Source organism: Martes martes, assembly GCF_963455335.1.
Source record: "Martes martes genome assembly, chromosome: 1".
NCBI classification, from domain to species: Eukaryota; Metazoa; Chordata; class Mammalia; order Carnivora; family Mustelidae; genus Martes; species Martes martes.
The window spans coordinates 194,030,067-194,055,434 of NC_137888.1; the positions used below are offsets into that span (position 1 = coordinate 194,030,067).

Below are 25,368 nucleotides of genomic sequence, written 5' to 3' on the forward strand. Positions count from 1 at the left end.
CCCCCCATATGACCACCGAAATTAGTACAGTCCCCCTGAAGCATATCTAATTTCTTTCCATCATTATTGACCTCACTCAATCCAATTCTATTTCCAGAATATGCTCCAAACCCATTCACTTTTTGCTCCCTCCAAGGTACCCCTCTCCTGCACTGAGACCCAGAGAAGAACCCTCTGCTTTTCTATATGATATGACCATTCTCCTCATAGCACTCAGAGTTGTTTTCCTGTTTGTTTGTTTGAATGTATATCACATCATGCCATTCCCCTACGTAATGCGTTCCACGGGCTTCTAGAAGATTTGTATGCAGAACGTGACCTCCTCAGAACCGCCACGACATGGCTTCAGCCAGCCTCTGACAAGGCAGTGGGATGCAGCCTTCTCTCATGCTGATCCCCTTCCAGCAGGCAGCTCCTCCGAGAGGCCCTCCCTGACTGCCAACCCATCCCCACCCAGTTGCTCTCCACCACTTTATTCCACTATCTTCTTTTACAACACTTGGTTCTTTATTTCTGTGTTTGTTTGATCACTTCAACAGACATATATTAGTACCTATTATGAACCAGGCCATCATGGAATTTGTACTCGAATATATGAGGGAAACACTCAATGACCAAGTACAAGACAGAATTCCTAGGGTAAGTGCCCTGGATGACGTGACATAGGGAAAGAGGATGACAAGGCTACAGTTTCCAACAGAGAAGCTGGGAAGGTGGCTCTGGGGAGACAGCTCTTGACCAGAGACAGGCAATGAGGGAGCTTGTCACATGACTATATGGGCACATCCCTCCAAGCACAAGGAACACAAGTGCCAAGACCCCCAGGATGGCAACAAGTTCTGTGGGTCCAAGGAACAGCATGGAGGCCAGTGTGGCTGGAGCTGGGTGAGCGGGAGGTAACGGAGAGATGAGGTCTGAGACAGAAGGATGACCAGTAACGTAGATCCTCATAGCCGTTAGTCTAAGACCCTGAGCCACTTCAGGATGTTACCTACACAGGAGGCATGATTTGACCTTTGTTTTCAAAAGATAAAGCACCACTCTGCCTGCTGAGTGAAGAATGGACTATACTTGAGGAGTTGCCGGGGGTGGAGAACAGTGTTGGCAGGGAGACCAGTCAGGAGGCCGTTGCCACACTACAGGGAACAGCATGGTGGCTCGGCCAGGGCACCATGAAGGAAGACGTGAGGTAAGGCAGATTCTGGTTCTGAGGAAGACAGAGGTGGCAGGACTCGCTGGAGGCAGGAGGAAGGAGAAAACACAAGGAGGATGGCAGGTTTGGAGGCCTGACTCTTGAGAGTCCGGGGCTGCCATATGCTGAGATGAGGAAGATGCGGGCGAGGAAGGTGGGTTTGGATGCCAGAAACTCGAGACTCCTGGCAGATGTTCCAAAGGCAGGGCTGAGATCACCGCTAGTGGTGTGAATGCTGCTATTACTGGGGTCTACAGTTCTGGTTTAATAATCAGTTTAGTTATTATCAATCTCCTCACACCAGAACGTAACACCTCCACAGAAGGGACTTCATGAGTCTTGCCCATGGTACACCCCAATGCCCTAATGGGGCCCAGCCCAAGGCAGACACTCAAATATTTGTTGAACAAACTCATACATATAAAAAGCCTTACATGTATGCGGAAGTTAAATATTATTTGACCCAATTTCAATTCTATAAATTTATTCTAAGGAATTAATTAAGCAAATACTCCAATGTTCATATATAGATTTAAATATAAATATCTATATCACAGCACTATTTAAAATAGCAAAAAAAAAAAAAAGAAAAAAGAAAAAAGAAAGAGAAAAGAAAGCAAGCTATATTTTTCAACAACAGGGGAGGCTGGAATGCTACGTCGCCATCCGAAATTTTGTGGAAGCCCATTTCTGGGTCTGAAGGGTTATCACAACTTACTGTTAATTTTAAAAGGCACTTAAAGAACCAACAATCTACCTTTTTATTTTAAGCACATATACCTGATAGGATGACCTTCCGGATAAACACAAGAATATTACAGGTTTGTTTTGTTTTGTTTTTATACTAGGACTATAATGTGACTTTGAAATTTTCCTTTCTTTTGCTTATCCATGTTCTTGATTATTTTGTATATGATCCACGATAAAAATAATTAATAAATACTGTGAAGGCATCATTATACAGACAAAGTCTCATGGCTGTGGGTGACCTTCTCTTCTCAGCCTGTCTGTATTTGCGGAACAATGCCATATTTTGGAATCTTGGGCTCAAAGCCTCCTTCCAAGTGGCCAGCGACACCAGCTTGCCCCTTGGGATGATAGACATGCTATCAAGGGCCCGCTGGGTGTCCGTACGACCCTGGGCCTGGAGCACTGGGGACAGTGAAAGAAAAGACAGTGCTTGCCTCTGAGGGAGCCAGGAAGACCTCCAGTGCTAACCTGGGAGGGGCAGGCCCTTGAGTGAAAGGGAGACTGGACAGAGGGATGGGAGGAATTCTCAGAAAATAAAAGAACTAGACACAGTCATGAAACCAGCAGCCTTGGAGCCTTGCTTAGGAGGGAGCAGGGACAACACCTCTTCCTCCGGGGAGGAGCCACCAGCAGGAGCTCTGCGGGCCTAGTGGGCTGCGGGGCCAGCTCCCTAATTCATTCTGCCTATGCTGCAAATGGGGCCGACTCACCCATTAAGGCAGAGCTGACGGAAGCTTGTCCGCATCCCCCGGTGATTTCTTCCTTGCACACGTTTGTTGCTAGTGACAGGGAACAGAGGGGGACCACCCACCAACACTTTCAACTTCAGACAACAGCAATACGTAAACAACCCCAGACACTGCACTGCTTCAAATCCCCAATTATGGGGCTGGTGTTATAAAGGGTCCCAATCCAGAACCCCTCCTGGGCGGGGGTGGGAGAGTTGTCTCCTCTACTTTCACAGCACGGCAAGCAAAGTGGAAACAAATGTTATACTGCCTAAAATCATAATACAGACACAACCCTAAAACTCAGTCTACCTACTTCAGAAATCTCTAGGGTAGCTCAAGACTCTTCTCTTATTTTTTACATACATGTTCTTTCGAAGGCGTCTTAGGAACAGGTAGAGAAAAGGGACTATTGATTTTCAGAGCGAATACATTTGAGATGAATCCCAGGGTTGGTCTTAACAGATGAACCCATCTGCAGAGGAGTCCCATTCTCGGTTTAATGCTCTGTTGTCACCATCCTGAAATTTTTAATGTTTGAACAAGGGGCCCTGCATTTTCTTTTTACCAGGGCTGCAAATTATGTAGCCAGTCCTGATGACAGCTGTGGCTTGGGCAGACAGAGGGACAGAAGCCTAACATTCTGTGAGAAGACTGTCTCCATTCACGGAATTTCTGTCCTATATAAAGGCCACCCATGTGCACCAATGCCTGGGTTTATTTTGCAATGTCCTGAGAGGCTAAAAGAAGAGTACAGCATTTTTTCCTTAACTGGGAACTGCTCACAGAGTCCTTCAAGACTGTAAGTTTGATGTGCTGACCATTAAAGTTAACTGACGTTGAGCATCAGTAAAAAAGGAAGATATTTAGAAAGCAACTCATAACCACGGAATTTCATATTTAATATTTTAACTCCAAAACTGAGTCATACATTTAAATAAGGCTCCAAAACTTGGATCAGCAATGGCAATAGAGATCAGAAGATGTGTGTGTGCTCACAGTTTTTATTTATTACTATTAATTTGAGAGAGAGAGAGAAAGAGAAAACGAGTTGGGGTAGGGACTAGGGGAGAGGGAGAAGCATGCTCCCCACTGAGCAAGGAGCCCAACGAGGGACTTGATCCCAGGACTCCAGGATCATGACCTGAGCCGAAGGCAGATGCTTAACCGACTGAGTTACCCAGGTGCCCCTGGATACTTTTTTTTAGAAACATCCTGGGGCTCCAGGCTGAAAGGCTCTGATCTAGAAGATTCAAGGTAGTTTAGAAATCCATGCATGAGATTCTTAGGCCCAAGTTCTGATCATCCACTACCTCCAAGACCAGAATGGGAATTTAGAAAATATCTAAGTCAGGGACACCTGAGTGGTTCAGTTGGTTAAGCGGCTGCCTTCGGCTCAGGTCATGATCCCAGCATCCTGGGATCAAGGCCCGCATCGGGCTCCTTGCTCGGCAGGGAGCCTGCTTCTCCCTCTGCCTACCATTCTGTCTGCCTGTGCTCGCTTGCTCGCTCTAACAAATAAATAAATTAAAAAAAAAAAAAGAAAATATCTAACTCAACGTGCTTTTAGCCAAATGTAACCAATCTCATGTGGCAGGACGCATCTAGGATGCACATACGGTGAGTGTGTGGCATTGGTTAGCGACTCTGGATCACAGAATTCCAAGTGCCAGACTTCGGGCATGTGACCTGGGAGTTGCCAAAAAAAACCAGACACCCAACACTCATTTGATTATCAGTGACCAAGCATCAGAAGTTGGAAAACTCAGGGGCAGGAAGTTCATGTGCAGCATCCCAGAGTGTGATGACAGGGAAGGCTCCAGATGGCGGGTCTGGGCTGGACTAGGTGAGCTACCCGTTCTAAGACCTGCACCCTCCAAGCCCGGCTCATGAGATGGATGCACAGTGAAGCCTTCATGGGGGAGGCTCCGAGAGCTGGTGAGCAAGGAAAGCCAGAAACAAGTGCAGCAGGAGGTTCCGTTTGCGAGGTGTCCCCCCGGCTGGCTCACAGCACACTCCTCAGGTGCCTGGCCGTCTGCACTTTGACAAACCTGTCCTTGAGGAAAAGCCAGGCACATGGCTTCTGACCCCACCCCGTGGAATGATCATGAAAACTCAGCTCCCATTGGGGCCCGCTGATCTGTGCTGGATGCACCCCGGGGGGACCCAGCTAGCTGCTAGATGAGGTCAGTCCAGCGCAACCCAGCAAGAGCTCGCAGCAAACACCCGAGGAAGCTGCTGGACTGCAGGCAGACCTTGTAAGTAACATCTTCTCTCTGTAGAGATAAGGAAGAAACAGTGACCCAGGTGGGAATACCTCCTGCTGCGTGCAGCGAGTGTGTTTCATGGGGAAGAGACAGCTGCTGGAATAGCCACAGGACCCAAGGAGGGAAGCTCAGCGGGCTCGGGCCAGAGGGAGCTAGGCGGGAGGTGGTTCCTTCCCTTCTCTGTAGGCTCTCTATCCAAGCGTGCCATTTGATTGCATCACCCCTCCTCTCCCGGGAGGTGACAGGCTGCATCCCCCAAAGGCTTGGAAATGCAGAGCTGGCAAGGTTCAGGTGAGGCAGCAGCTTCTGCTCTGGGAAATGCATTCAGTTCCACCTGACTCTCAGCTGTTTGGGGCAACTAAATACCACAAAGCCTGGGGCTCTGCAGAGCCTACGTCCGCTGGCCAACACTCCTCCAGGGCCCTCGGCGGGCAGAGCAGAGGGTCTGGGCCTGGCATCAGGGTCCTCCCCAGGCTCAGTGGTTGTGCTCTTGGCTGAGCCAAGGACCCTGACAGCCAGTCCCTCCCCAGGCTGGCTAACGGGCAGGATAGTTAATGCTCACACTGCATCCAGACCCAGACCTCAGGAACAAGCACGGGGTACGGTCCTGTGGCATCAAAACCCTCAGCGATTTCTCATAGCTCACCTTAACCAGGTTTGGCAAAAACAACAGGTTTGATCCCCACCCCAGAAATCACTGAAGATAGAGAGCAGACCTCTCGATCTTTCCCACACCGATGGGGCAATCTTCACATGAAAGCCCTTCATTTTGCCTGCCAGGTTGTCTTTTCAAATTATTAATGAATTTTTTTTATGTCCTTGTAGACTCCTGCACAGTTCATTAATACAATTAATAGTGATATTAATGGAATCGGCAATACAACCAAATTGGGAGCACACGGGCTAATGGGTGACATCTGAGGTCACCTCCAATTAACAAGGATGGGCCACAGTCATATGTAAGAGAAACACTGAACTATTGCACTGCACTCCCAGGAAATGTCTAATGTTTGACCATGTTTTGATTTACAAAAACAGCAATGTAAGGTGGTTCCTCCCACTAGCTTTTTATTCTGAGCAAGGCTCCCAGGATTCATTTCATACAATTAAAAAAAAAAAATGAGATTGCAAGGCATGATTTCCTCTCCCACAGAGTCAGTGATGTCCAAATGAAAGAAGAGATAAGACAAGGCTTTAGTGGGTGAGGAGTCATAACCCAAGCACGAAGGGCGTGCCTGTCTTCCCATTATCTTGACCACACTCACGATGTTCTAGCTCGTTAGCAAGACAGGAGCCAAGCTGGCTGTACCATCGAGCCACTCGATAGGGCAGGGTTTTAAAATGCACAGTGGGACCTCTTGCCTGTTGCACTTCCCTTCCTATCTTCCTATCTACCTATCATAAAAAAATCACATGGATGTTCATGTAAGACAGGAGTTTCTCGGACATTTGATGCTGATCAAAACTCCAGCCTCTTGACCACAGCCCCCCACAGTATTATTTGAACACATCTCTGGAGTGGTCTACGGTGTGGGCTAGATGCCCTCGGACATTCGGTCACATTTACTCAAAGATTGTTACATTTACTGATGACCAAAAGCTTGTGTGCCTCCAAGTGTCAGCCAACTTCTGTGTCACATTCTAAGGCAAAATTCCCATTGTGATTAACTGAATATTTGTGAAATCACGGACAGCACACTCTAGCTTAGTGGATGCTCCCATTAGAAATGTGGAACGGTGGGTGGCTTGGAGGTCATTTATGCATGTGAGAACCTGATGCAGAAGGCTGGTTCCTCTAGGAGCAATGCTCCAGAAAGTGGCTTATTGTGGAAAGTTCAGTTTATCCTTCATACATTCCATCTTTCTATATGTCAGCCATTTGGGGTGACAGGTATAGGAAGGGAGGGTACCATTGATTCTGTGACTGGGAAGGGGTGACTTTCAGAGGTGACACCCTGTCCCACAGCGGGTCCCGTGGCCAGGACCCACAGCATGTTTGCCTAGTTCTTACCCACCATGCATTAAAGTTACCTCCTCTCTCTGAAACAGAGACTACTGAGGATAATTTAAATTCATCCCAGTGACTCAAATCGCCAGGCCACACAGTAACACTACTGGATATATGTACATTGCTGTCAATTTCCCCCAAATTCCAGACGCCCCAAGTGTCTGCCTATGTACTCCTGCCTGTTATACCTGAGTGGCTTTTGGTTCCCACCCCTCCACCCTGCCCACAAATATCAGGCTGTCAGCTCCCATTTTCAAACGTCGGTTTGCCTACTTTTAGCTTTTCCTTTTACTAAAGACTTAAGGCTTTTTAAAATTTTATTTTATTTTACTTTATTTTATTTTTAAAGATGTAATTATTTCAGAAGGAGAGGGAGGGGCCAAGGGAGAGAAAATCCCAAGCAGACTCCATGCAGAGTGTGGAGCCCGATACGGGGCTCAATCCCAGGACCCCAAGATCATGACCTGAGCCAAAACCAAGAGTCAGACACTTAACCGACTGCACTACCCAGGTGCCCCTTGAGGCTCCATTTTAAACTACAGCACATAAGAAAACTTGTATTCCTTTATCCCTTTACTCACATACTTAGTAATCTGAGCTTTCTTGGGATCGAGATCCTTCTAAGAGACGCAGCTCTCAAATAAAATGCAGAGCGTCAGAGGCTACAGAGTAGACTCTCAGGTTGTGGTAAAGGCGGGTAAGGGACAGACAAATGAACAAGTAAAGAAAAGAGAAATAAATATCTGGGGGCACCTGGGTGGCTCAGTGGGTTAAGCCTCTGCCTTCGGCTCAGGTCATGATCTCAAGGTCCTGGGAGGGAGCCCTACATCAAGTTCTCTGCTTGGCGGGGAGCCTGCTTCCTCCTCTCTCTCTCTCTCTCTCTCTGTCTGCCTGCCTGTTTGCCTACTTGTGATCTCTGTGTATCAAATAAATAAGTAAAATCTTAAAAAAAAAAAAAAAAGCAAGAAACATCTGTCACAAGAGCTGCAAGAGTGGGAGCAGAGAAGCACGGACGAGGGGGTCAGGGAAGGTGGCCTTTGCACTGAGATCTAGCAGAAATGAAGGAGCATGTCCCCGTCTTCCAGGAGGAAGAGCTGCTGGGAAGGGGGCCGAGGTGGAGGGCAGGCAAACAAAAGGACAGGAGGCCCTGTGTGTCCAGAGGACAGGGGGAGTGCAGACCAGCGGGGCGGGATCCCCCAAGGCCTGTGCTCCCTCATTCTAGCTGCACCATGAAAGGGTTTTGACCCAGAGACTGACTTGATCTGGTTTGCTCCTTCCTTCCTTCAGTGCCCTTTCAGGGCTGGCCTGTCGCTGCACTGGATGAGCTGGGAACAGGACAGTAGGACATCATCGAGGAGGCCCCAGCCAGTGGGGAGGGCAAAGAGAAGCCAGGTCACCACACAGCCTCGTGGGGAAACCACAGGGGCACCAAGCCCTCTTGTGGGTGGGAAGGAAGGTGTTTTAGAGGCAATGGTATTTTATCTGGGATCAGAGGATGAAAACCAGTTCACTGGGCAAAGGGGGCGTGTGAGGTGAGAGAAGCAGTATGTCCCAGACAGAGGAAACAGAACCTGTGTAAAGGCCTGGTTCTAAGAGGGTGCACAATGGCCTCAAGATTAGAGGGATTTCGGCATGGCTGGATCAGGAAAGAAAGGGAAGGAGGGAGGGAGAGAAAGGGACATAACCGAGGATTGGGGTTGGGGTAAAATGCCGTAACAGCAAGAGAGGAGAACACATAGACAGACAGACGGATAAATCTCATAATGCAATCATCCAAGTTGGGATATTCCTTACCAATTGAACCTTGACAGTAGGCTTACATGGGGATGGCCCCAATGGGGCAGATATTACTATCTGGCCCTTAATACTAGGGGGACGTATGCCTCCTAGTTATTAATAGGGAGTTTACCCTTATCCCATGAGCAACAGGGAGGCAATGAAGGAAGGAAAGCAGGGAAGGCACAGAGCAGCACTCGGCTTCGGCAGGACCCTCTGCCTCCAGCGCAGAAGCCGATGGGCTGTGAGGCAGGACCTCAGGCAGGGAATACTGTATGGAGGCCTTTGGTGGGCGGCAGGGAAGATGGCGCCAGTGGGGCACAGGACCAGGAGAGAGGAACCTAGAGCAGAGGTGTGAGAGAGCCTGGAGACTTGAAGAGGAAGAATCAGTGGGGTTTGGAGACTGAGGAAGTGACCCAGTGGGACTTGGAGGTTTACATTTTAGGCATCTGGATAAACGTGGGAACCATGCCCAGGACGGAGAATGCTGAGAGGAAAAAAGTGTCTCCAGATAGTTCTGCTTGCCCTGTCCTCCTCACCCAGTTGCTTTCCCTTCAGTGTCAGCTAATACTCAATTTGCTTAAAACTGTGTGTCAGGGGAGCACCTGGGTGGCTCCGCGGGCTAAAGCCTCTGCCTTAGGCTCAGGTCATGGTCTCAGCGTCCTGGGATCGAGCCCCGAGTCCGGCTCTCTGCTCAGCGGGAAGCCTGCTTCCCCTCCTCTCTTTCTGCCTCTCTCTCTGCCTATTTGTGATCTCTGTCTGTCAAATAAATAAATAAAATCTTAAAAAAAAATCTGTGTGTCAGGTAAGAGTCAACATTCTCTGAGAGTTGAAGGGCCCCACAGAAGGTAAGTAGCTTTTCTCCCCCACTGGAGTCTAAGTAGTGATTGGATCTGCATTCTCTGGGTGAATGATGTGTGAACATTTATGATAAGATATCTGAGTGCATCTGGGAAACTACCTCCTGCGGTATCTGGGTTTGATCATTGTTTATCTCTGTCACCCCAAAGCCCCACAGAACTTGAGACATCAAGACAGGGCACTAGAGAGGAAGCTCTAGCCTCGAGAGGAGGGTCATTTGAGTGTTCGATGGGATGCTGAGATGAAACATGGGCAAGGCTACCGGACCTGAACAGCTGTCACCGGGCAAATCAAGGCATGGGCACTAGAGGACAGAGTTTATAAAAGGTAGTCTCCATAGTGTTTCCTGGGTAGGCACTGTGGAAATGGCAGGAACACAACCATTAGCTCACCACCACCAAGAAACCACAGGACAGCATTTTGCTTCGATAGTCACCTTGTTAGCTGAATGGTAGAACCAAGAGGACCAGATACAGACACACACACACACACACACACACACGCACGCACACACGGCTTACAGCAGACATGCCATGTGCAGCCACAGAGAAGTTCAAGATAAAGAACTCAATGGACTCCCACATGGAGAGAGAAAAATGTTGGACAAATATCTGTACTATCATTCACGGGCACGTGGTTCAAGCCCTTTCTATTAGGGAGGACACTTTTGCTGAGTAAGGGTATCTCATCACATAGACATCCCCAACACACCGTAGTCAATGGCTTTCTCTTACAACCTATATCTGAATGAGGCTTTCTCTCTACGGTAAGACTGTAGTAGAAGGAAGTAGTGTTGAGCCGTGTGAGGAAGTGACCCTACTTGCTCAGATAGTGAGGGGAGTGGGAGGATAGTACCTGGAACACAAGATGGGTACTAGTGATGGGATTCTGTACACACGGATTGCGTCCACCTGCCCAAGTCCTTCATGCTACTCTGTATCCCCATCTCTCAGTCCTCTACCCACTCAGCTGACTGTAAGCTTCTGGGCCCAGGACTCCAGATGTGCAAGTTGGGAATAACAATGGAAATAACCAGGAGAATCAAATGAGAAGTATTTTCTGAATTTTAAAATGCTGTAGTATTGATGGTACTATTTTTTTACCCACCACGATTCACAACATGCAGCCACATCTTCTTGCCCTTAAGTAGTTCTCTGCTCACACAGAATTAGAAAATCAGTAATCCGTGAACTGGCTAGTCTATTCAAAGTAAAAAAATCGGTCTAAGGTTCAGATCTGCCCAAACCTTCACTGGCCATAAAAGTTAAATGAGAAGAGTGAAGGAATATGACACGCTCTACTCTAGCTCTCAAACCAACTTCAGTGTGGCCACTCCAGAAAAATTTTAATCTGACTATAATGTATGTTCTTTATTTAATAACAGATTTCTCCTTCTAGTCTTGGCCACAGTCTAGACCAGTGATCAGCAAACTATAGCCCAAGGTCCATATGAACCTGTGCCAATTTTTGTAAATAAAGCTTTATTGGAACACAGCCTTGCCCTCTTTATTTATGTATTGCCTATAGCTACCTTCATTTCACAGTGTCAAAGTTGAGTAGTTACAGCAGGTCCCGCATGGCCCACAAAGCCTAAAATATTTGCTATCTGGCCCTGAACAAAAAATGTTTGCTGACCCCTGATCTAGACTCATACAAGGAACTCACCATCACCACAGTATCCTGCAGTGGAGATTAACAAAAAAATGTTTGTACTGTATTAATGGTTTTAACCCAAAGTATGCAGTAGTAGTTTGGCTATTTTCAAACAAGTGAATTTTACCAAATAACATAAATATGTAATAAGATATAAAGGGGGAAATAATTGAGCACTACTTCTAGGACACACTTCCTCTAGAAACAGTCCCTAGATCCTCATTTTGATAACTTTAACTCTACAGGGCTACTACACAAGGAATTTGGAAAATTAGTAACAGTATTCTAATTCATGTAAACCCACAAGGTGATATGGAATTAAAATATGGCTATATCTCTTCCCCTTAATAAGCAGATCAGGTAATTTTCTGATTTTTTTTTTTTTTTCAGAAAAACCTATCTAGAAATTAGCAGAAGGGACATTCTTAGAACCACAGGGAAACAATTGGGTTAGTATTCAGAGACCTATAGAATTTTTTTTTTTTTGGTAAAACATCTGCATTAATTTCAAGAATAAGAAAGTAATTATTAAAAAATATTTTATTTCTGATTGCAAAAGGGGCTCAGTGTAGACATTTGCTATTCAATGGGTATAAAGTTTCAGTTATGCAAGATGAATATGGTCTAGAAATCTGCTGTAGAACAGCACGTCTATAGTTAATCTAATTACATACCCCTATTACTCTTTCATGGTAATATACATAAACATATCTTATTCTTGTTTAACGTTGCAGGGAATGAAGTTATATTGGATCTAGAAGAATTTATTTACATTAAGTTGTTCCAAATTTTTCTCTATGTGAGTTATTTCTAAAGTACTCATGACATTTTAAAAGCAACGCAATTCTCACTACCTTTTGTTAGTTTTGAGTTGAATAAAAGTGGGTTGGTGTTTGTTCTCTCTTGGCGCGTGGGCAGCCAACACTCAGTGATGGGCGGAGGGCTACTTCCTGCTTACAGTTCATCACATATCTCTTATCCCCATATCAATGGCACATACACTAGATGCCCAGAACGCCATGGGTGGCAAGTCTTAGAATGCAGGGTGCCTCTTTTGACAGAACTCAGGCTAGAAAAAAGCAGGACTGTGAAAAACCAAGAAACTTGGATGTGTACTTTTGTCAATTCACAGAGGTTCAATGTCTCTTGATTCCACAGGAAAAGATCAAAACTGCCAAGGAAGATGAGAGTTACGTGGATTGCTAAGATTGGTTGATTTTGCAACAAATATTCGCACAAGAATCTTAAATAGAGCCATGAAATTCAGTGAATTTCAGAACAGCTTCCTTATAAAACCAGGGAAAAACCATAGCACCCTCCTTTCTCCCTCCCCCCAGAGAGACCACAGAAGGTTCATTTTTAGGTCTAATGAATGGTTCAGAAGGTCTGAAGTAGATTAGGATGAGAGTTTACTCATTTGAATTCTATATTTGAGCTCCAGGCTCACTCAATTTGTCATGGTTCTTTTCTTCTTAAAGAAAAAAAAAAAGTGGGTTATCTGGTACATAAAGCAACAAAGTAAAATTCTCTCCAGACAGTAAACAATACCTTTAAAAGACAAAAACAAAAACTTAGAACCTAGAGATCACTTGTTCAGGGATGATGTGTCATAGGCTATTTCAAGCAAAATCACAGGAAATCTTTGAACCAGGACAATTTATTCTGACGGAGGCCAGCATCTTTACCCTAACCTTTTCTTCTAGTTCATGACACACTGAGATGCCCCCACTCCTGTTTTCAAGTTTTTTAAATGAATTTTATCAAATACTGCTTTACCTAAAATTACCTAGCTCTTATTTTTCGGGAGGTCACCAGAATATTATAAAACCAGAGCATGATACCATTGAACTAAAGGTACATGACATAATAATCCCCTGTGTCACCTTCCAGAAGCCCTTTCATTAACTGGAAGTAACATTACGGCAGCCACCGGGGAAACCATCCCAAGATGAAAAGGGATGGGTAGGAAAGGATCTCGGTTATTTGGCTGTCAGGAGAGCTTGTCAGGACACACATGGACAAGTCTGAGTGAAGGATGAAGGCTCCCACAGGATCGGGCATACCGCAGTCAGAATTACTGAGCACAGAGGAAGGCAGGCTAGCATCACCGCGCACGTCACCAGCTCCGGACAGGCTTGTACAGAAGGCTACAATTCCCCGTCCCCCATTTCACAGACAACACAAGAAAATGGCTTCCAAGCTGCCATTCTGGGGATGTGACCTTCACTCATGAGGACGGCCAAGGCCGGAATCCGATCATTTCACCCACAGTCTAATTCAGAGTGTGCTGGTTACATTGAAACGTATTGAATGGAGCACTGGGCGTGATGCCTAAACAATGAATTTTGGAACACTGAAAACAAAATAATAAAATAAAATCTAAAAAAAAAAAAAAATGTAATGAGCTTCACGCTTTGTTTTTAATGTTTTGTGGATCTTCTGTTGAAACAAACAAATGGAAAAATCTGATTTGCAACCAGAAGCCTCCCCCAGGTGGTCCATCGATTCCCTCCTTCACGCATGCATGCTTCCCCCGAGCATCTCCCTCCTAGGTACTGGCCTGGGTACGCAGAGTTCTTTCCTTCGGGAATACCAAGCAGCTCTTCCAACACAGGCCTGCCTTCTGGCCACAGTTACAGACACCTGGCCCAGGCTGCTAGCTGGGCTGCTCCACACTCTGGAGACGTGGTTACGGGTCCAGAATGGGCATCTGGCCTCGCAGAACCCAACAGAGTCTGCAGAAGGCACATAGGGGAGGCAGCTGGGGAGAGGGGGGTGACCCTTGACATCATGTGTAAAGTGTGACGGATACAGTCTTTCCACCCGAGGACTTTGCAGTTAGGTGAGTTGATATAAATTCTCATTTTGCCTTATATGAACTCACTAGTCTTTGTCACATGACACTGAGTCCTAAATATACACTGCCTTAACATCTGTTTGATGATAACCTGGAAATTGGTTCAAAATAGCCAGAGGAGGGGCGCCTGGGTGGCTCAGTTGGTTAAACATATCCCTTCGGCTCAGGTCATGATCCCAGTGTCCTGAGATCGAGTCCCACATTGGACTACCTGCTGAGCAGGGAGCTTGCCCCTCCCTCTCCCTCTATCTACCCCCTATCCTCCCCCACCTGGCTTATGCTCACTCTTTCTCTCTCTCAAATAAATAAATAAAATCTTTTAAAAAAAAATAGCCAAAGGAGCACACCTTGGTTTTTAAAACATCCCAATGTTTCAATGGAAGATAAATGTTTGTCTTCTGAGATTTCTTCCAAATTAAAAGGCCCATAAGGGGCACCTGGATGGCTTAGTTGGTTAAGTGTCCAACACTTGGTTTAGACCCACGTTATGATCTTGGGGTCCTGAGATCAGACCCTATGTGGTCTCGGTGCTCAGCATGGAGTCTGCTTGTCCCTCTCCCTCTGCAACTCCCCCTGCTTTCTTTCTCTCTCTCCAGTAAATAAATAAAATCTTAAAAAAAAAAAAAAAAAAAAGGCCCACAAGGTAAGACATGAAACTCTCTTGCTATCAGAAACTGCACTACGGTTAGTACTTTTTAAAAGATAACCAAAGCAACCTAAATTTGATTCACACTGATTTGATAAAGTCCCTTTTAAATATTTCCACATAGATTTCAGATTATTTTTAATTCAACTCTCATTTTAAGGTAATTAGAGATCCACAGCCATTGTCGGAATAACAGAGAGACACCACAAACCCTTCACCCAGCATTCTCCAATTACATCTTGCAAAACAACAGCACGACGGGGATGTGGACACTGACACAGTCAAGTAACAGAATGCTTCCCCCACCAGAAGGATCCCTCCAGCTGCCCCCCATTAGCCTCTCACCCCTTCCCATTCCCATGCCTCACCCTTGACCGCAACTAATCTACTCTCCATTTCTATAATTTTGTCATTTCAAGAACAGTATATGAATGAAATCATGCAGTATATATTATTTGGGAATTGGCGCTTTTTTTTTCTCAAGATAATTCCCCAAAGATTCAAAGACTCATTCTGTGGGAGGGAAATACCACTTTGTTTAACCAATCACCTCCGGAAGGTTATCTGGATAGTTTCCAGTCGGGGGCTACAGTGAATCAAAGCTGCTATGAACATGTGCATACAGGTTTTTGTGTGAACATTAAGTTTTCATTTCTCTGAGATAAATGCCCAAGGGTGTGATTGCTGAAAACACAAAGTAACTACATGTATGGTTTTCTGAGAAACTACCAAATGTTTTCTAGAATGGTCATACTGTTTTGCATTCGCATCAGCCTGGTTTCTCCATGTTCTTATCAACATTTGGTGTTCTTTTATTCTTTTATTTCTTTTTTTGTCCTAGCCTTTCTGATATCTCATTGGGGTTTTAATTGGCATTTTCCTAGCTGAGGATGTTGAATATCTTTTCATGTATTGACTTGCCATCTGTTTACCCTATCCAGTAAAGTGTCTCTTCATGTCTTTGGACCATTTTCTAATCAGATTATTTGTCTTTGCTGTTGAGTTTGAGTTACTTGTATATTCCCTATATGTTCATTCTTTTTCAGATATGTGACTTGAAAATATAACTTGGGAGAAGATATTTGCAAGCCACATATCTATTCATCCTTTCATCAGGGTCTTTCACATGGCAGAAGGTTTTTGGTTTTTTTTTTTTATTAATGAGATCTATTTTATCACATTTCCCTTTTATGGATTGTGCTTTTGCATAATCTATTTAGGCCTAGATTCTAAAGATTTTTTCCTATGTTTTTTAAAGAGTGTCAAAGTTGTCTACTTTTATTTAAGTCTTTGACCCATCTCAGGTAAATTTTGTTTAAGTGGGGAGGTTTGGGTCAAGGTAGTTTTTTTTGTTTGTTTTTTGTTTATGGATGTTCAATTGCTCCAGCACCATTTTTTAGAAAATGGTATTTTTCCTCCATTGAATAGCTTTTGCACCTGTGTCAAAAATCAGTTGGGCATATTTGTGTGGGTATATTTCTGCATTCTTTTCTTCTATTCCACTGATCTATATGCTTACTCCTCCATCAACAGCACACTGTCTTGATTACTGTAACTACATAACAGGTCTTAACATAGGGTAAGTTGATTCCTCCTACTTTTATTCTTCGTTTTCATGTAGTTTTTCTATTCTAGGTCCTGTGCCTATATAAATTTTAGTCTACCCTTGTCTATGTCTACAAAAACCTTGCTGGAATGATAGGAATTACATTACACTTATAGATCAATTAGACAAGAATGTACATCTTGACTATATTGAGTCTTTCTATCCATGAACATGGTAAGTCCTTCCATTTAATTAGGCCTCCTTTGCTTTCATCACATAGAAGCTACGTGTTTCATTAAGTTTATTTCTTTGGAGCAATTGTAAATGGTATTGGTTTTTATAAATTTCCATTTCCATGCGTCCGTTGTTAGTATATAGAAATGTGACTGGTTTTTGTGTGTTGATCTTGTGTATGTGACTTTGCCTAACTCAGTTTTTAGTTCAGGTTTTGCTTTTCAGTAGAGTCTTGGGAATTTTCTACACATACAATCATATCATCTGAAAATAGGGAGAGTTTAATTTCTTCTTTCCAGAACTGTATGCTATGTATTTCTTTTTCTAGTTTTATTGTACTGACTAGAAATTATAACACAATGTTGAAGAAGAGTGGTGAGTGTGGACATGCTTACAGGTTCCCGATCATAAGATGAAAGTTTTTTAAACCTTTACTGTTAAGTTTGATATTAGCTGTAGGTTTTTGTAGATGGTCTTTACCAATTTGAGGAAATTACCTCTGTTCCTATTTTGCTGAGTTGGTTTTTTTTTTTTTAAACCATGACTGTGTTTTGGATTTTATCAAATGTTTTTTTCTGAGTTAATTGCTATGATCATATGATTTTTCATCTTTAGCTTGTTGATATGGTGAATTACATGGATTGATTTGACACCAGGGTCAAGCCAGTCTTGCATATTTGGACTAAATCCTACTTTGTGGTGTTGTATTATTCTGTAGAAATAGAAAAATATTATTAGGTTTGACGTGCTAAAATCTTGTTGAGGACTCTTACTCTAAGGGTCCTCATGAGGACCTTCATGAGGGTTATAGCTGATAGGTTTCTTTTTCTCATCATGGTGTCTCCCCTGCCAGGAAAGTATAGATTTCTTCTTTTGTACTATTTTTGTATGGTTTATTGGGGAACCACTAGCCTCATAAAATTAGTTGGAGGGATTTCCCTCCTCTTCTATTTTTCTGGAAGAGATTCTGTAAAATTCATATTAATTCTTCTTTAAATGTTCAGTAGAGTTGTCCAGTGAAACCATCTGGGACTTGAGTTTATTTTTGGAACTTTTAAATTATGAATTCAATGTCTTTAATATTTATAGGACTATTCAGGTTATCTATTTCATCTTGGTTGGATTTTGGTAGCTTATAATTTTTAAGGATTTGGTTCATTTCTTCTAAGTTGTCAAGTTTATTAGTGTAAAGTTATTTGTAATATTCCCTATTGTCCTTTTAATGACCTCAGTTTTGTAGTAATGTTCTGTTTCAAGCCTATTGTTGATGACTTGTGATTTCTCTCCTTTTATGTCAGTCTTTCTAGAGATTTATTAGTTTTATTAATAAATTTTTTGGAAGGACCAGGTTTTGGTGCCATTGATTTTTCTCTGTGGTTTTCCTGCTTCAATTTAACTGATTTCTGCTCTTTATTATTTCCTTCTTTCTGCTTGCTATGGGTTTATTTTCCTCTCCTTTTTCTAATGTTTTGTGGTAGGAAGTTAGGTTATGAATTTGAGGGTTTCCTCTTTTTAATATAAGCATTTAGTGCTATAACTTTCCACCTCAACACTGTGGTGGCTTTGTCCCACATATTTTGATATATTATCTTTTCATTTTCATTCAGTTTTATATTTTTAAAATTTCTTTCAAGACGTCCTCTTAGCCCATGCATTATTTAGTAGTATACTTAATTTCTAAGTGTTTGGAGATTGTTCTGTTGTCTTTCTGTTATTGATTTCTAGTTTGATTCCGTTATCAACAGAAAAGATGCTCTGTATGATTTCACAACTCTGAGTAAGTTATTAAGGTTTGTATTTTGACCCCAAATATTCTTTATCTTGGTTAATGTTCCACGAGTTCTTGAAAAGAATGTGTATTCTATTGTTGTTGGGTAGAGTGTCCTATAAATGTTATTTAGATCTTATCAGTTGATGATGTGGTTCAGTTCTTCTATAACCTTGCTAACTTTCTTTTTAGTAGTCTATTAGTTACTGTCTGTGAAGCATACACGTCCCCAACTATAATTGTAGGTTTATCTATTTCAGCTCTCAGTTCTATTAGTTTTTGTTTCATGTATTTTGAAGCTCTGTAGTTTGGTCCAAACACATTTAGCTTTGTTATGTCTTCCTGATGGATGGGTTCTTTTATTCTTATGTAGTGCCCTTCTTTGTCTCTAGTGATAGTAATTTTCTTTGCTCTGAAGATGACTTTATCTGATATTGATATAGCTGCTCCTGATTAAAAAAAAAATGTTTGCATAGTATTTCTTTTCCCATCATTTTACTTTTGACATATCTGTGTCATTGTATTTTAAGTGAAATTCTAGTAGTTAGCATATGGTTAGACTTCTTTTTTTAAATCCACTTGCCAATCTCTGTCTTTTAATTTCTGTGCTCAGACCATTTACATTTAAGATAATTAGTCACATGTTAGGGCTTAAGTCTGCCAATTTATCTTTTTTTTCCCTATTCATTTCCTCTGTGTCTTATTTCTTACATTCTCATGAATTACTTGTTAAGTACATTTCCCCCCACTATCTGAAAATAGAACATTCCTATGGAACTTATCATAAACTGAAATGGCATAAAGCAAAGAAGCAATTACGAGTAATTCATATGGAAAAATGGTTATGCATTCCTGGACCCAAAAATAATCTCTCTTAGGCTTTTCTGATACCTTAGGACACATCTTGCTAAGTGACGCAGAAAATAAATGGAGATAAAGCACAGATGCTCACAGACACAGTTCAAAGCCATGGAGGTTTCATTCTATGTTGCAGAGTGTGGTTCCTGGGGAAGGAGCTTGGCAGGGACACTGTCACTGCTGAGGGTGCATCCTGCCTTGATAATGGCTCACTGCAAAACAAATGCTGGATGCTATTTTTGCTTTTTGCCTTTTTTCCATAAAAGTGAAAATCCTGTTCAGCTATCTTTCAGTTAGCAAAAACAGGTGCTAATGTATGTCTTTTGTAAAAGCAAAGTGGTGTAAAGTGAACTTTCAAAAACTGGGAGATACCCATATGCATCTTCTCACTATTTCCTTAATGGTTGCTCTGGGTGTCATACTGTAAATATGGAATTTATCACAGTCTACTGGTATCAGCATTTACCACTTCCAGTAAGAGGTGGAAATATTATTTCTAATTAGGTCTTTTTACCCTCCATACTTTTAAAATATAATTGGCTTGTTTTCTCAGCAACAGTGGGCTCTACATTAAACAATGCTACAATTTTTGCTTCAAATATCCAGTAGGACTTAATAATGTGATAATTAGGATACTCTATTATACTTACACCTATTTTTACCCAGTCTGATATTCTTTCCTTTTTGGAGTTTCAAGCCTCTTTCTGTTTTTTCCTTTCTATTTAGGGAACTCCTCTAGCCATTTTTTACAAGTAGATTTGCTGGTAAGAAATTTGTATAGTTTTCCTTCGTCTGAATATGTCTTTATAACCCCTTCACTTATTAAGGACATTTACACTGAATATACAGTTGTTTTCTTTCAATACTTAAGAAAAAAAAAATGCTCTGCCACTTCCTTCTGGCCACCGTGATTTCATAGGAGAAGTCTGCTGTCATTCAAATATGTAGTCTAAGCAATGTGTCCTTTTTTCTCTGTTGCTATCAAGTTACTTTTCCCCTTGTCTAATTATGTTTGTGATGTGCCCTGCCATGGAGTGACTCACGTTTACCTATTTGAAATTTGTTCAGCTCTTGAATATATATATTTATGACTTTCACCAATTTTAGGAAGTTTTCAGCCAATATATCTTCAAATATATATCTAGTCCTGATCTCCCTCTCCTCTCCCGGGACTTTTGTGATATGAATGTTAGCTATTCTGTTATCGTCCCACATGTCCCTGAGACCCTGTTCATTTTGTTCCAGTCTATTTTCTCTCTGCTGTTCAACTGGGTAATTTCTATTGATCTGTCTTGGAGTTCACTGATTTTATCTTCAGTCATCTCCACTCTACTATTGAGCTGGTCCAGTGAGCTTTCTATTTTGGTGACTATATTTTCCAGTTCTATAATTTCCACTTGGCTCTGTTTAACAACTTCTATTTCTTTTTTGAGATTTTCTTTTCTTTTTTTTTTTATTTGTTTCAAGAGAATTCCTAATTGTTTGTTGAAGCAATTTTATAATTTCAACATCTGATTCATGTCAATCTTGGCTTCTGTTGATTGTCTTTTCTCATTCATGTTGTGATTTTTCTGGTTTGGGGGAATGACCAGGGGTTTTCTATTGCATTCTGGGCATTTTGGGTTTTACATTGTGAGACTCCAGATCCTAAACAATCTTGTTCTTAGCCATTGGTCTCTGTTGAGCTGAGGGTCAAGTGGGTGGGGTGGGTTAGAAGGTCAATTTATCATTCAGCCCAGCTGAAACTGTGGAGGATTGTTCTATGGTTGTTCCACTGGTGTCCGTCTGGAGTAGGAAAGGTACTGTCACAAAGGTTTTCTGTTACGAGGTTACCCCTTTCCTGGTTGTTTGGCTAGAAGGGACAGGCTTTTCTTCAAATTTTTTTTTAATTATTATTTTTGGTCTCTGCCTACTGTAGGTACAGGGAGGAGGCTTCTGGAGTGCTCCATTCAGAAATATGGTGGGAATCAACAAGAGACCCAAGGAACCCAGCTCCATGTCTTTAGGTCAAGGCGGCTCACCTTGCAGCCTTCCTATAATTGGGTGTAGGTTTCAATCCAGGGTGTTTTAGTTGTAAGGGGGAGAATCTGATTGGAATGTGGCTACTCCCCATTGGCAGAATCAGATGGCCAGGTAAATTTTTATATTCAAAACCCCTCCAGTCTGTAATAGCCATACATTTTCAAAGACAATTTTAAATAAATGCTCATCCCACTTTCCCTAACACTTTTTTTTTTCCTTTATAAGACCTCAGATATCTAATCGTCACACTGCTCCCTGTTTATTTGGGATGCAACCTGAAGGGAGGTTTTGATCATTTAAAACGTCTTTTCTATTTCATGTTGCAGACACCATCACCGAACACCTATCTGAGGCTTTGGAGGATATTTTAAGGCTACACTATTGGGAAGAGGTGGAATCCAGACCCAGGCAATGTCAAACAAGGAGAAGGTCCCTAGGAAAATTCGGTGATAAATTTTAAATAATTTAAATTATTTAAAAAGATAAATGGAGGTCTAAGTCATTCTTTTCTACCTTACCCTACAAAATGGCCATGAATAAACATTCTCTAGATACACTTGTTCTTTGAACTACCATGCACTTTTCTCCCTCTAAACATAAAGCTTATTATGGTATTTCTTTCCCCTTGAATTGAAGCTTGGATATTGACTCTGGTATAATTTTTCTTTCTCACTTTGTATTCTAGCTGGAAGAAATTTCTCCCAATCCTCTGCTGGTCACTCCCTCAGAGATGCCCAACCAAATGCTTCTACCATCTGCACCTAAGATAGTACCAATGTCACTCCCTGTCCCTTTGAGCCAACGGCATCTCCCCAGCACAGGCAGTGCCTCACAGGAACCTGCCTTGCCACTGCCCTCAGCCACCTCATGGGAGCCTGCTCTCCAGGGGGAGGAGCAGCCCTGCATGGAAGATATAACAAAGCAAAATGACACAGAGTGGCAGCTCTGTGTCCCAGGAGGTGTGATATTGTTGTTGCCACAGCCACACCTTTGACCTAAATCGTTACCCGGCCCTGTAAGGGGTGGTATGGTGGTAGCTGCAGTGTTTTGCACTGACAAATTTAAAGATGGCTAAGGGGAGGGGCACCCAGGTGGCTCAGTCGGTTAGGTGTCCGACTCTTGATCTCAGCTCAGGTCATGATCTCAGGGTTGTGACACTGAGCCCCACATCAGGCTCTGCACTGAGCATGAAGCCTGCTTAAGGTTCTCTCTCTCTCCCTCCCTCTGTCCTTCCCCTCATACTTGTGTGCTCTCTCTCTCTCTCTCGCTTTCTCTCTCTAAAAAAAGATAAATAAAAATAAACAATGAATACGGCTATGGGGAAACAGATTTTATTGAAATCTGTTCAGTGAATTTTCCTAGAATGCTCCAACTAGAAGGACAATTTCTATCCCACTTCCTAAGGTCATCCTTTAATACATCTTCATTTTGTTTCACAATATTTATACAGCAGGCAATGCTTCAGAGCCTTGGATATATAGCAGGGAGCAGATATCATCTTTATCCTCATAAAGCTTACCTTCCAACCAGGAGACAAGTTACTCCAATAGCTACCTCAAAGATTATTTAATCAATTATAGTAAGAGCAACAAGATATTTAGCAAGTAGGTTCAATATTCTTTGAAATCTCAGCAAAAGCCATATTCTTTCAATGGTGTCAACATAGGTATCAGGTATAACACAGGATGTGCATAGAGCAAGAAAAAAATTAAACAATACAAGTATTTCAGAACTATGGAGCTTCTGCCCTCAATGTCATTATTTTATTGCAAGGATTTTATTTGTGCCTCTTCATAACTGTCCTACGCACTAGGGTCCCAAGGCCCTCAACAAAAGGCCAATACTTTGATGAGTTTCTAAAAACTAGAACGGAATTACTGTCAGCAAGCACTGTGAGGGGGACGAGGCCGTGCCCCCACCCCTGATTCACCTGCCTGGCGGCAGGCCCTACCTCCTTGTTTGTCCTGTCAGCTTGCACCAACGTCCCGTTCAGGCAAGGTTCCACGTAGTGAAGCTCCTCATTATACTGCAAAGAGATGAAACAGCCAAGAGGACACACATAATTAATCACTTGAGGTCTACTAGGTAATTGAAGGATACATGCAAACAAACAAAAAAGCAACAGAACTGTAAGCTCAGTTCATTCACTTAGGTGACTTTCTCATTGGTGCCCCTATATAAGATTGTACTGAAGCACCCAATAGTCTTCTCTTGTTTGAGGGAGAAGGTTCTAGAACGTGTGCTGGTAGATGGCAGTGTTAAGGGCAAACACAGTTAAGTGACAATCCTTTAGGGGTGACTCCGAACACTGGGGCTCTGTGGCCATGCCGGACAGTGCGTGACCCAGGTGGGACCTAAAGAGCATCCCAGACTTGGGCGAATACAGCTGCAGCCTCTGTCTTTGGTTTTCTGGAGCACAAGGACCTGTGCGTGGGTCGCACATGTGTGACCAAAGAATGGAGGAAAGGAGAAGCCTTGGTGTTCCCCCATCATTCTGGGAGGCTCTGCAGCTTTTGGTGAGAGCACTACCCACGAGCCATGACACCACCCTCCACACAGGCCAATGCCAGCCTTCCCATTACTTTTTATCCCAGAATACCCAGAATATGACCATTTGTTTTTGTCCAAAGCTAACAACAAGGAAGTGGAAATTTAAGTATGAATCTCTGCACTGGGGCTAGGCTGGGTCCTTCTAAAATGCCAATCAGGTCATGTCACTTCCTGCCAACCCATTCACACTTTCCACTGCTCTGCAGATAAACCTTCTCAGGGTGTGGCAGGGTTCTGGACACTTGGCCCTGTTGACCTTTCCAACTTCCCTCACTCATTAGCCCTCCCCAGAAACTTAGCCCCAGCCAGCCCTGATTCCCTTCCTGTCCTCTGGGCTACCCCATCTCCTCTTCCCACACAGGACCCTCTGTCTGGAGTCTTGCTCTGGCATCTCCAAGCTGACTCTTATCCATCCTCCAGGCAAGCTAATTCCTGCCTCTTGTCAGAAGATGCCTCCAGTGTAGCTGAGGCTCCTTTCCTGTAAACTCCCAAATTCTGACAGCCTGGTGCCTGGATCCCTTACCATGGGTGGGCCCACATTGTCAGGGTCCATACTTGGTTCCTCCATGTGTTGCCTGTGACAAGCACAGGGCTGGGCCCGCAGTCAGTGCCCAAGAACAGTGTGTTCAATGCACGTCATCACATTTCCACTCCAGCTATCAAGAGCCCAGCCCAGAGCTCCAGAGAAAAGGAACCAGAACCAACTCTCAAAGCTCCAGCTCTCCAGCAAAGTCTGGCTAAGAAGTTCAGGCTTTTAGTGTGTGCACCGTGAGGGACCACGGAGGGCTGTGCACAGGAAAGTGAGTGACTAAAGGGATGAGCATAGGCCCACTGCTCTGGGCATACTGCAGGGACAGACTGAAGGGGACCAGACATGTAGCTGCTCCAACAGTGACAGAGACACAGCCCGTTTCAGTGCTAAGGTGCTGGCAAAGCAGGCGGGAGCAGCGATAATAATGACCTCAGCTCACTGTTACTGAGCACTCACTTCATCTAGGCACAGGCTAGACTTCATTCATGGCATACCTTAACCTCACGTGGCAAGCCCTTCCAACCACGCCCCCTTTACAGATGCGGAAAGCAAAGCAGAGCAAGGATGATCACCTTGCCCCAAGTCACTGGGGAGTCCACAAGGGGTTTAGTCCAAATACAAACCCAGGCAGTCTGACCTCACAGCCAATGACCTCAGGACCTCAAAAGCCCCCAATTTCTCCTCTCTGGCCCCCAAAGCCTCTGTGCTTCTCATCAGTCTGACTTTGGCTCCCTCATTAGTCTTTGTTCTTGGTCACACAGAGCCTTTGAAAAAGTCACAGCTCCATGATCATATAGCTTGGATCTCCTCTGAAGAGGCACAGAGGAAAAACACATTTATGTGATTCTAGAAATTAGCTATTGACAAACGGGAGCACGACTTCCAGTCAACAAATGGGACACCATCTGAGGGTTCAGGAAGCACGTCACAGTCCAATCTGAAGAACTTCTCCAGGGTTCTCAGTCCGTATGGGGCTGACGCTGGAAGTTGCTGGGGAAAAAGACAGCCATTCCCCTGTTCTCCACCTCCCTTGCTGACTGAGCTTGTTAAGGGTGACAAGATGCCCATTCCTAAAGCCGGGCAGAAGCGGTCTGAGCCAATCACAGCCACCCCCTCCTCC

General features: G+C 43.5%; 1 protein-coding gene across 1 annotated transcript in view; it reads right to left on the reverse strand.

Moving 5' to 3' along the window:
* Window positions 1-25,368, reverse strand: part of CACNA2D3 (calcium voltage-gated channel auxiliary subunit alpha2delta 3) — an 866,841-nt gene that overhangs the window by 429,286 nt on the left and 412,187 nt on the right. The window contains exon 9 of the mRNA XM_080820180.1: window positions 23,118-23,192. Within this exon, the coding sequence (XP_080676306.1) occupies window positions 23,118-23,192 (75 nt within the window). The remainder of the gene's footprint in view (window positions 1-23,117; window positions 23,193-25,368) is intronic.